The 12,392-nt window shown below is 45.1% G+C and overlaps 1 protein-coding gene across 1 annotated transcript in view; it reads left to right on the forward strand.

Annotated features, from left to right (window-relative positions):
• Nucleotides 1–614: 614 nt before the first annotated feature.
• Nucleotides 615–12,392, forward strand: part of BICC1 (BicC family RNA binding protein 1) — a 114,432-nt gene continuing 102,654 nt past the window's right edge. The window contains exon 1 of the mRNA XM_074154712.1: nt 615–1,062. Coding sequence (XP_074010813.1) covers nt 615–1,062 — 448 coding nt within the window. The remainder of the gene's footprint in view (nt 1,063–12,392) is intronic.

The raw sequence follows: 12,392 nt of genomic DNA on the forward strand, positions 1-12,392 counted from the left end.
CTTTTGGGCTTAAACCCTTCGCGAAGTGGTATGAACTGGTAAAGCGGGGTGCTGACGGCGGATGAACGCCACGGCGCCTGGAAGGTGAGGGGTGCCGAGCCCCGTTCCTTGCGGCGCAGAGCAGCAGCACCAGGCACTTGGCCTCCCCTCAGGCTTCCTACAGACAAGCTGCCGAGCCGGCAGCCAGGGCCCTGCTTCCTCGCCATGAGGAGATCCCTCAGCCACGCCGAGCCAGCGGCGTCCCCGGGACAGGCCGGCAGAACCGCTCCTCGCCCGTTTCTCCTGGGCACACAGGCACGTTTCGGGGCCATGCTTTCTGGGCGAGAGGAGGCCCCTTTTCCCGGCCCGCCACGCCGGCCCGTCGTGCGCTTCACCCGGCCGCGCCGGATCCCAGCCGACCCTCCCTCAGGCGGCGGAGGCGGGACGGCTGAGGGAGCGGCGAGCGGCCGGACCCCGGCCCGGAGGCGGTGCCGTTGGGGGCGGCACCTCCTCTCCCCCGTCCCTCCCCTCCCTCCTCCCGCCGCGCCGTGCCACCGCCCCCTCCTCCCGGGCCGCGGCCGGGGATATCCCCGGCCCCTCCCCGGCGGGCCGGCGGCGGCCCAATGGAGGCGGAGATGCTGTGCGGGCTGCGGGCGGGCTGGGGGCGCCGCCGAGCCGCGGACGCCGCCGCCGGCCCGGGGACGCGCACACTCGGCGGGGAGCCGGAGGCAGAGGCGGGCGCAGGCGGCGGCGCCGGGGCCGGGACTCTGGCAGGCGGCGGCTGGGATGAGCCGGGGGGGCGGCTGTGGGGGCAGATAGCGTCCCGCGGGGAGGCGGCCGAGTGGGGCTCGGAGCGGCGGCGGGGTCCGCCCGGCAGCGCCATGGCGGCTCAGTGCGACCCGCTGAGCGGGTACCTGCAGCAGCCCCTGTCCGACCCGGGCTCCAACAGTGAGCGCAGCACCGACTCGCCCGTGCCCGGCTCCGAGGAGGACTCGGCCGGCCCGCCGCGGCCGCTGCACAGCCCCGAGTGGGGTGAGGAGCGATTCCGGGTGGACAGGAAGAAACTGGAGGCCATGCTCCAAGGTGAGGGTGGGGAGAGGCGGCGGCGGTGGTCCCCGGGGGGCGCGGGGCGGTGGCGGCCCGGGGAGGGGAGGGGAGGGAGCCGCGTCCCCGGCCCGCCATGCCCTGTCTTCCCCGCCGGGCCGGGGATCCTCCTGTCAGCCCCTCCGGCGCCGCAGAGGGGCGGCCGGGGGCTGGCCACGGCCCTGGGTAGGGGGGGGAGCCCGGCGGACCGGTCCCGGGCGCCGTCGTGGCCTCCCGGGATGGGGCTGGGGGGGAGGAGGAGGCTCCATGTTGCCCCCCGGAGCGGGCCGGGAGCGGGCGGCGGGGACACCCCCGGGCCGTCAGCGGCGGCCTGGGGCCGGGCGGCCCCGGCGTCGCGGGTGGCCGCGGCAGTGGCCGGCCCCGCCGGGGCTGCTCCCGCGCCGGGAGGCTGCAGCGCTGAAGGTCGAGGTCTCTCAGAAATCCCGCTTAAAAAACGCGGTATCCCCGCTCTGGCAGGACGGTCCGTGCTCTCGGCTTTCGAGGAACGGCCGTGTAGCGGAGCCTCTGAAGCCGGGCGTCCCGGCCGGAGGAGCGGGGACGGCGCCGGGAGAGCTGACAGCGGCAGCCGCTGCCTCAGGAATTGCTCTGCCTTCGGTTCTGCTTGCTTTTTTTTTTTTTTCTTGCTTTTTTTTTTTTTTTTTTTAACTTGAGGCTACATATTTTGTCCCAGTGTGTTTTGAATTATCTAACTCTCGGTGGAAGTTACGTAGGCAGTTTTTGACAAAATAGCGTAAGAGTAGCGATTGCTGGTTTAGTTGCTGAAGAGCAGATAAATAGGTTTAAACCAGTTGAGGATGTTGCGGAGTGGGGTTGCTCCCCTGGGGTGTTCCCTGCTGTCTGCTCTGAAGAGCCCGTGAGAGCGGAGGTGAGTTTCAGGTCTTAAACTGACAAATCTTGGGTCATGTTTGCGTTAACAAGGCAAGATGAAGGTGGTTTCCAGAAGGGTACTCTTTCCTCTGGGACTACTGTTATGTAAACATTTAATGTTACGCTTAACATGGTAACTCATGTATTTTACCGACATTTTCAAAACAAATAAACCCCTGACAAATATTTCAGTGTTGGCCATGTGGCGTGTCACATGGAAGGCATTTCATTGACTTACTGGAGAGCAGTAGGTGCTCGCTGCCTGACCATCCCCTGGCCAAGCACCTGCCTCCTCCAGGGATGGGAGACTGGGGGATCTAGCAGAGGGATAGGAGTGGGTGAGTTGGGTTTGTGGCTGAAGAGCTGCGGTTTGACTTGGTGACTACAATGATTGGAATTTTTTTAATTGAGATTCTCTCTCCTGGGGGTGAGTTAATCTTTAATCAGTTAATACTTCAGTCCTAGTAGAAAAATCTCATTATGTAATGCAGTAAAGAGAAAGGAATTCAGAGGAACAGAAGTCTCACAAGCAGCAGCAACTGCTTTATAAAGATGTGCTCATCAAAAGTGTCTTAAAACCAAAAATACATGGGTATTGAAAAGAAAAAAGTATTTCTGTGTATGAAGTGGTAGGAAAAAGGGTCAAAAGTTACAAAGTGCTGTAAGAAGATTGAAGGTTGCCTTAATATTTTCCTTTAGTAGCAAAATAAATTTCCATTATCTCATCCCACACGCAGTCCTTCCTTCTACTGCCTGAGGTAGTAAGCATGCGAGGGTAAACAAAGCTCCTAAGCAGAATCCAAATGCTGCATAAGTTGTGTCATCTGGTAGTAACCAAAGTGTGAGATTTTTTTTTCAGTTTGCTCTTTTTTAAAGTTTTTTTTCTTATCCTCATAAGAATGTAGTAAAAAGCATATGATTGATAGAGTACAGTGAGTAAATGCTGCCTGCTTTTCGATGAGAGGTTGCTATCTGTCCAGTCTAGAATACAAATGCTTCAGGTAATGGTTTAAGGAGCTTTTGCATCAGATAGTTATGCTTTTTCTGAAGAAAAGTATGTGTTGGACTTGGTAATAGTTGATTTTCTGTGAAAATCAAAACTTTCTGGCTTATTGATAATGAAAAACTACTTATTAGCAAATAAATAATTATTCCTGTCAGAAAACTGTGAACTGTTTGTTAAACACTATCGCTGTCCTTCAGTTTTCTCTCTGTACTTTACAAGTTTTTACCTCATCTCTTGACTTCCTACAAGATAGGTCTTACTTATCCTTTCCTTGTAGAACACCTCAAGGACTGAGGAGCTCTGCCAGGGTGTCACAAAGAGCATCATGAAGCCAGATCTGTAAATGGTACCCAGAAATTTAGTGACAGTTATACTGCTGACTACAAGCTAAAGTTGATTTATTTTTTAACCTCGTCCCCTCCCCTCCCTTGTTTTTTGTGGCCATCTTTTGGGTATGGAAACTTCGACTGCCCCTAGTAGGAAAGGAACATTGGAAAGGAAGCAGTGTGCCATCTGCAGCAACTAATTTATGTTAGACAATTCATAAGGTTGTGTTTCCTATGGTTTCTAATACCAGATCCTTCACGGGAAGTTCCTAAAATGTGCAGAAACTGCATCATGGAAGGGAAACATCTCAGTAGTCTAAGTGGTGATGATCAGATTTCTGGTTTCCAAAAGTTATCCAGTTTTTTGCCTTTTTTTTTAAGCTCAAGCTGGTGTAAATATAACTTCTTGTTTGTATTAGATGCTAAAAGGCTCTTCTTCTGCTTTTACTGGCTGCTGGAGAGCATGTTTACACTTGTGAAAGGTACTCCTTTAATGTTTTAAAAACTTATATTTTCTTCTAGTGTTTACCATAGCTTTCTTATATTATGGGAAAGTGAGAATATGTCATCTTTAGTTCAGTTGTCTTTAAAGCCAAGTTTGAAAAGGCATCTGTTGAAGAAACCTGTAAGGAAATGTTCTCATTCTTGCTCAGGGATCCCTTATTTTTTTTGCTAGTCAACATCTGTTGTTTACTGTACTAATGATGAAATGTAAAAAAAAAAAAAAAAACCAAACAAAAAACCCAAAACAATCAAGCATAGAAAGAATATGAAGAAGCTCAGCGTTCGGCTTGGTGCTTCTATTCTGTGATCGCATTTCTGAATTTTATATGCATTTTTGCCACGGTTATTATCATCTTTCCTGTGCTTGATGTTTTGTGGTTAGCTGCTTGGGGGACAGCGCTGACTTTAGCGACACTCCCTGGGGCGCAGCAGACTGTGTAGCTCATGGGGGAGACCGGGGTACCTTATTGTCGGATAGAATCCACATCTGGAATAAGTGCTGTAGCAAGACACTGGGTAGCTCTTTCAAAAAGGAGTTGATGTAGCTGGTTTGCTACCAGCTGTATCTGAAGCAGAAACCAAATCTGAATTCAAGTGTCAGAAAATATTGATAGATTTGAGTGCTACTGATATTTTAGATTTTTTTTTTTCCACTGTGAAATAAGTTTAGTATTTTTGATGTGTTGAAGTTTGAGGTAGAGGGAGCTTCACTGAGAGCTTTGCTTTTTCTGTTCAGAATATCAGAAAATGCAAAAGCTGTGGTAAAAACCTTGAGCATAAGAATAATTATTTTCTTGTTACGTCCAACTGTTTTGTAAGACTGTTTTATTACTTACTTAGAGATGAGTGGAATAATGTTCCATAAACAAATCTCAGTCTTTGCAGTGGGATGTAAGCTATTTTATGCTGTGTGTCTTCATCAGAGTTTGTTGGTGATCAGATCTCTTTAAAATTTTACTTTCTCCAGAAAGAAAATTTGAATAAACTGAACAGCTAGTCTTTTCAGCAGTGACAGAAGATGGTATTTCATAATAGCCCTATTAATTATAGCTGCTTTGCACTAAACTCTTGTGAACACTCAGGTGACTTAATGCTGTGGAATGATTTAGTGAATGTTTGAGTGCCTGTTTCCATAGCAGCTGAGTATTATAACAAAAATGCAAAACACTAAACTTAGAAAAGCTGTCCAGAAAGTATAATCTAACAGGTAATGTCACAGCCATCGATAGACTTAGGCAAGTTGGCCATACACCTTAAAAAAAACCAACCAAACAAAAAACCCTGCCAAACAAAACCTCAAAAAGAAACACAAAAACCCCAATCACTACCATCCCCCGAAACAAAACCAACAAAAAAACCCTAACGCTTTTTTTATCTTGCGTGATGAGTTTTATTCTTGGATTTGACTGTTACGCCAGTCCTAGGTTTCAGATAATCCTTTTTCTGTGTCATGTTCTTTAACAGACATTGGGGGTTTTGATGGGATGTATGTACAGCACATGCTTAAATACTTTGTAGGGTAGACTTTATAGTGCACCATCGCACAACAGTATTTGGGTAAAAAAAACCCCAAATCCACATCATTGTTTTTTAAGAAGAATCTAAATCTAGCAGTGGTGTGGATGCCATATTACATACAGCTCTTTCATTAAAAAAAAAAAAAAAAAAAAACCACAACCAATTGCGTGCCTGTTAGAATTCAGCTTTTCTCTCTTCTGTTTTGGGTTTTTATGCATCATCTTTCAGTTTGGGGAGTCTTTTGGGTATTTTTTTATTTTGGAATCTAGAGACTTTAATGGGTGGTTTTATGCTTTGTGTTACTTACTCTTCATGAGGTATTTCAGTATTTGTCTTGGCTATTGATAACCAAACACATGAAGAAAGGCACGTGCTCGGGAAGCTCTGAAGAGTGCTCAGCACCTCAAGCACCCTGTTTGCTGTTGAGCTCATCTTCCAGAGCAGGTGGTGTTGATACCGAGTGGGAATCTTGGAAAATAGCAGTGACCAGTGCTGACTTAGTACTGACTGTCGTTAGTGTCTTCATATGTTAACTGCAATAGGTCAGAATTTATAGGAATCATGTCAGTCTAAATTAACATAATGTAGACCTAATTTCTAAAAATAATAAAGGATCACTTATTATTTTTCAGGCAGTAAGGCTGCCATCGCAGCGTTGGGTGAGCACTCCCCCGTCCTGTTCCCTCAGTTTTGTTGCTCTTTGCCTGTTATGGGGAGTTAGAAAAATGCTCAACTAGTAATTTTTCACCAAAAGAAGCCCTATTTTTCTTAGAGGGAAGTGACATAAATACTTAGGTAACTTTTTTGCACAATTTGATCTAGGTGAAATTTATTTACTGTAAATCTGCTGAAAACTACTTGTTAATTCCTTTGCCTAAAGGTTGCCCTTGAGACTGTTGCCCAATCCCAAGACTGTACTTAGGCGATGCCTGGATGATAACCGATTTATTTTGTTTGCTGATCTACCAGGTGAAACTTGCTGTATTTAAACAAGTATATTTTCCCTACTTAATGCATAACTATGTGGGAAAGTGTACTTTTAATACTTTTCTAGGCTTCTCTACTAGTTTGTTTCAATTACAGAGAATGATAAGCTGATATGTGTGACAAGCAAAGTTTGGAGGGGGTGGAGAGGGGAGAAAAACACTTGTAATTGAAAGTACTGAAGAAGATGGAGATGTTCCAGGAAACCAAGGCCTCTGCTGGGACCTTGCTACAAACAGTGGTTTTATTAGAGGTTAGACCCTGGAGACATGAATTAATAGATTTTTGAGCAAGTTAGCTGCTTAATAGGCAATTGCAACTCAAATAGAATGATCCTGACTATGATGGTTTCTGTGTAGGGATGGCAAGCACTGTGCTATATTTATGTTGGGTTTTTATGTTTAAATGGCTAAGCAGGAATTACTATTTCTCTTCTGGGTTGGTTTTTTTTGTGTGTGTGATGGTGGCAGAATTCTGTGTGATAAAACTAAATGTACTGTGATCCTTCAAATAATTAGTGTATCAGAGTGCTTTTTATTTATACCCCTATTTAAAGTTCCCCGTGTCCCTGTTGGAGTTTTAAGAGGTGTGAAGTATGTCTTTTCTTTGACCAGATTCTTACTGAAATATTTTCTCAAACTCTTTACTTCAGTAGGTCCTAAACACGATTTCTTTTCCTAGAGGAAGAATTTGGTTTTTTCCTGCTAAATTGTGAGATTTCTGTTGGTGGTTTTTATTATTATTTTTTTGTTCCTTGCAATGTATCAGCATAACCTGGACAAGGACATAGTTGTGGGGAACTGGAACCTTTCTAATAGCATTTACATTTGGTGTTTTAACTTGCATGTAGCAGGAAAAAAATTCAAGTTCTTTGTCAGGTTTTCAAATCCCTAAAGTGCTGAATAGTCTATTTCTACAAAAATAAATATATTAAATGAATTTGTGTGACTTGTAGTTTTAAAATGTTCTTGCATTCCATTGTTAACAATTGTAATAATACCACTTTCTCAAGTTTCAGTGTTTTTTAAGTAGTACAACGGACTATCATGGTTTGGCATGAGTTACTAAGTTAAGTATTGCTGGCTTGCACATTCCTGTTGGTTATATTGTAATCTTTACCTCCATTGGAAAATATGTCCTATTTTGAGTACTTATTTCAAGCTCTTGGCTTTATGTCTGTCAAACAATGAAACATGTTAGTTTCCTTTAATTTCAGAATTCTGTGTTGAAGAAGTAATAGCTTTTTTAATTTAATTTTTTTTACGGTAATATCCCTTACTGTGAGGACTCAATAGGGACTTTCATGAACTTTGAGCATAAAAACTAATATGACTACACGTGAGTTTGAGTTCAGATGGCTTATTAATTGCGTGTGCTTCTTGTAGCTGAAGGAATGAGTACTTGATGTAAGGATTTCTTCTATAAGATGTTACCTGTTGATCAGTGGTAGCTAAAAAAAAATAATTTGACTGAAGCAACTGAAAACATTCCTTGAATATACCTGCAACTTTGTTCAGTATTTATTTTTGTTTATGACTAGGCTTTCATGTCTCTGGATCAGATCAGTATGATTGTATTGCATGGGGCAGTGTAACTCTTCATGCTTCAGTGCCTTTTATAGCTGATTTACGTAGAGATGTCTACAGTGATATCCTCTTTATTGGAATAGGAATACATAATTTAAAAAAAAATATTTCCTGTTAAAGGTTCACTGATATTGTGAGGGAATGCTCATGTGTGATAGCAGCCCTCTGCCAGGGTATGTGTGGAGCTATTGGAGTAACTCTAATCCTTATAGAGAACAGAGCTGTATCCTTTCTGATGTTCTCTCTCTAGCTAATAGCACCTGAGGAATCTGCGTATTCAACAAATTCTCTCATATATACTCTTTTATATCCTCTCTTATTCTCTTTTGTACATAAAAGTGTAGGTTTTGGATACTGGGAGGGAAGCTCTTCATCTCTTTAACACATGAACACACACCCCCTGGCCCCCGGCTAGGGGGTTTAAAACAAATGCAGAACAGAGATAACGCTAGATGTCTGAATGGGTATATCACTTGCCTAGTAGCATAACTATGTTTAATTCTTCTGCTGCAAACCAGATTTCACGAGGAGAGGTTGATGGACATGTAGCAACATTGGTCTGTCCTAGTCATTATCCCAGCTCTAGTGTAATAGAAACCAGGGCACAGAAATGGGGAAGGCACGCAATAGACGTGCCTCCAGGACAGTTATAGGAGAAGCTCTCATCCCTTTTCTGGGAGACCCATGTGAGTGGATACCTACCTGAAGTGCCTGATGCTAATGCAGGCAGCATGGATATCAGGTGGAATTGGAGGTCTGCAGGCAGCCACAGGGCTGTGATCTCACTAAATGTTGGAGAGGTGTCGTGGGGACAGCTCTTGGGATGGGAGTCCTTCCATGACTAGATACAGACCCTTCAGGATGGACAGGCTGGGATGCTGAGGTGCTGCCCTTTTATGTGAGAGAGCAGCGGGGTTGTACTGAGCTCTGCCTTGGGACAGATGAGCCAGATGATGACCCAGTGCACGGATCAGGATCATTGGGTAGACCAGTCTGGGTGGTGTTATGGGTACAGACCATCTGATTAGGAAGAAGTAGCAGATGAGGCCTTCTTCAGACAACTGGAAGAAGCCTCATGGTTGCAAGCCTTGGTCTTCATGGAGGACTTCAACCAACCTGCTCTCTGCTGGAGGAGCAGCACATCAGGGCACAAGCAACATAGGAGACTTCTGGAGTGCATTCATGACAACTTCCAAACAGAGGTGATCAAAAAGGTGACAACAGGGGGTGCTCTGCTGGACTTTGTACTTGCAAGCAAGGAAAAACTGGTCAGGGACGTGAAGATGGAGGTCAGCCATTCAGAGGGACCTTGACAGGCTGGAGAAATGAGCCAAGAGGAATGTCAGGAAGTTCACCTAAAGGAATCATGAAGTGCAGCACCAGGGAAGGAATTACAGTGTCTACCATCACGGGTTTGGGCCTGCCAGGCTGGAGAGCAGCATCCCAGAGAAGGACCTGAGGGTCCTGATGGACAATCTGATCATGAGCAAGCCTGCAGTGTGGCGTTGTGACAAAGAAACCCTACACCATTCTGGGCTGCGTGAGAGAGTGTTGCCAGCAGGTTGAGGGTGGTGATCCTTGCTTGCTACTCAGCCCTGGTGAGACACATCAGGAGTGCTGTGTCCAGACCTGGGTTCCCCAGTACGAGAGAGACATGAGTATTGGAACAAGTTCAGCAGAGGACCACAAAGCTATTGAGGGACCGGAGTGTCTGACATAACAGAGGCTGAGAAATCGGGGACTGTTTAGCTTTAATCTTGAGAAGAGAAGGCACAGGGAAGACCTTATTAATTTTGTGTATTTGTGTCGGGGTATAATTAGAGGGAACTAGACTCTTCTCAGTGATGCATAAGGATGGGATGAGCAAAATTTCATTTTAGGACTTTTCTCCTTTTTCTGGAAAGGAAACAATCCATAAAATCTGGAGACTTGTCAGTTTTGCAGTGTTCAGTGCTGAAATGAGATCACTAATGTCTCTTCTGGAGAGGAAAGGAATCGGGGGATTATTAACTACAAAGCTTAACATTAATTTTACATTTTCAATTGTTGAGTTAAAATACTAAATCTAATACTGGACTGTAATATTAGAGCATAATTATTGATGTTATGCATTGAATAAGACTATAATTTTTTAGGTAAATGCTTGATCAGATACCAGTGTTAAAAATGGCACTTTGCAGCCTGAACTGTACTCCAGGGTCAATAAAATTGTGACTGAGTTCAGGGGTCAATTTGTCTTCCCCAGGGCAGTGAGAAACATCTGCTGGTAACAAATGGTCTGTACATCCCACCTTTAAAAGTCCTCATAGGATTTAGATTTTTTTCATTAAACACTTCAGATTTCTTAATGCCTGATTATTGATGCTTTTAGTGTCATGTCAATGAAACTTAACTTGACTGCTCCATCAGTATTTTATTTAGGTTGCCTTTGCATTTTTACGCTGTGGTTCTCTTAAACAGGTAGAAAATAACTAATACTTTAAAAACTTTTATTCTTGTTCTATTTTTTTAGTGTGGTTACTGCTGTTCTTTAGGCACTTACCACCTTATAATTTATGGTGGCTCCTAAATACAGGCTAATCATCATCTTGCAAGTCATAGTTTACTATTTCATAGTGTTTCCAAATTTTTTTTTGATGTGCGATACGCAGTTTAACAGTCCAGTTGCTGACCACTAGCCTCTGCCTGGGAACTGTGGTTTCACAATGAACAGCGAAGATCAAAATGTTGGGGCAGCTGACCTCTTGCTCCTTATGCCCGCTTCTTATGTTTATTTTGACCCCTGTATCATCTCTTGTGCCAAAATTGCATCCTGTCTTACTTCCTTAAATACTTGTATATTGACAAAAAAATTAGGAAATAGTTTGGATAGTCTGTGTTAGGTGTTGATGTAGCCAGGGCTTCAAATATGTGGCACTGAGAAGAAGGGACAACGCCCAGCACGTTTCATATGTCATTTGGTTGCACCAACCTGACTGATGCCTTCCCAGGTTTGGTATGTGAGATGACGTGAGGTGGCCCTGCTGTGTGGCTGGTGGCAGCGTGTGTGGGCACATAGATGGGGATGTACCCTTGGTCTGTTGTGTGCGAGGGCTGGGTCTGGCTAATGCAGGCTCAGCTGGGGCCTGTGCCTGGGGAGGGTGCTGGTGCCTGAGTCCCCACCACCCCTGGGAAGATGGTGGCTGGGGCAGGTCTCAGTGGGCACCTTCTTTTAGCCTATGCCCGTCCATGCGAGGAGTGAATGTGTGCTGTGTTTGGGTGCAGATTGCGGCCTTGCTAGGGGTGCTCTAGACCGAGTGGAGGGTCCCTGGTGGGAAGGGGACCTGCAACCTGTCTGGGCAAGTTGGGACACAGGCCTCCTGTGGCAATACATAGAGCACTGCTGCTCTGATGCCTTCAAACAGCTTTTAAAATAAAACCAACGTGTGTGCTTCTTAACTGCTTGAGCTTAAATTGAGGTGTCAGGGTTCACTACGGAAACTGAATAGACTAACCGGTGGTTCTGTGGCCAAGCAGTGGGAGCTGACTGTGGGTTGGAGTGGCCTTGCTGGTTCAAGTGGTGTAGTTCATGGACTCCATGCTGTGCTTTATGCTGGGCCCTATGAGCTTTACGTTCTTACTGATGGCGTGTTAGCAAGTTGTGAAAACAGGTCTTCCTAATGCAGCTTAGATGAGAGCACAGTTGTGTTATCTCTATCACTTGGATTCTGTTGTGTAAACCACAGAAAGACTTGTTGCTCAACATACCCTTCCTGGAAGTCTCTTCCTTGCACATCTGAGTCAGAACAAACAGGAGATAACTTGTTCTTTAGATTTCTTTTCTTTAAAGAAGTGTGAAGGGTTTTTAAAAAATGTGTATAAATGTATCACTTGCGATGAGAAAGACTGGCAATAATAGACATTGCTTAAAAAGGCACGAGATTTCCAGTCACACTGACTACCTCCCAAATGGCCAGCTGCCAGCAGCTGTGTCTTCTGGATTTGGCATCTTGAGATCAACTGTTTTATAAATGCTGTGGAATAAGGCTACTATTTTTAATGCTTAGGTTTGTTTGGTTTTTGTTTTTTTTTTTTTTTTTTTTTAAGTTGCCTAGGTTGATATCCCCTAGAACTTTAAAGATCAGATTTTGACCCATTTTATTAGAGGCTGAGGACTATTGGAACACACTGTGGTCACCTTACAGGACACGCAACATGCAATTTGCTGAAGATTTTTTTTGAAGCTGCGGTTGGTACCTGATAAGTGATATGTGTGTATGTAGTTAAATGTTTTAGCTGTTACACCGTCTCTGGAGAGGTACAAATGCAGCCCCATAGAAATGTTACTGGACTAGGAGCCTGACAGCCTCACTGACCTGCCTTGGGATCTCGATTAAATTACTTTTCTTTCCCAAATCTGATTTGACTGTTAAGCCATTTCCCAGAGGTAGGAAGCTGGTTGGTGCAGTGCCAGCCTCAACACGGCCTCAAATTCCCTGTTCCTATGCAATTCCTGGTGTGTAAGGGTTGCTATAAACC

Source organism: Numenius arquata, chromosome 10 (assembly GCF_964106895.1).
Source record: "Numenius arquata chromosome 10, bNumArq3.hap1.1, whole genome shotgun sequence".
Lineage (NCBI taxonomy): Eukaryota > Metazoa > Chordata > Aves > Charadriiformes > Scolopacidae > Numenius > Numenius arquata.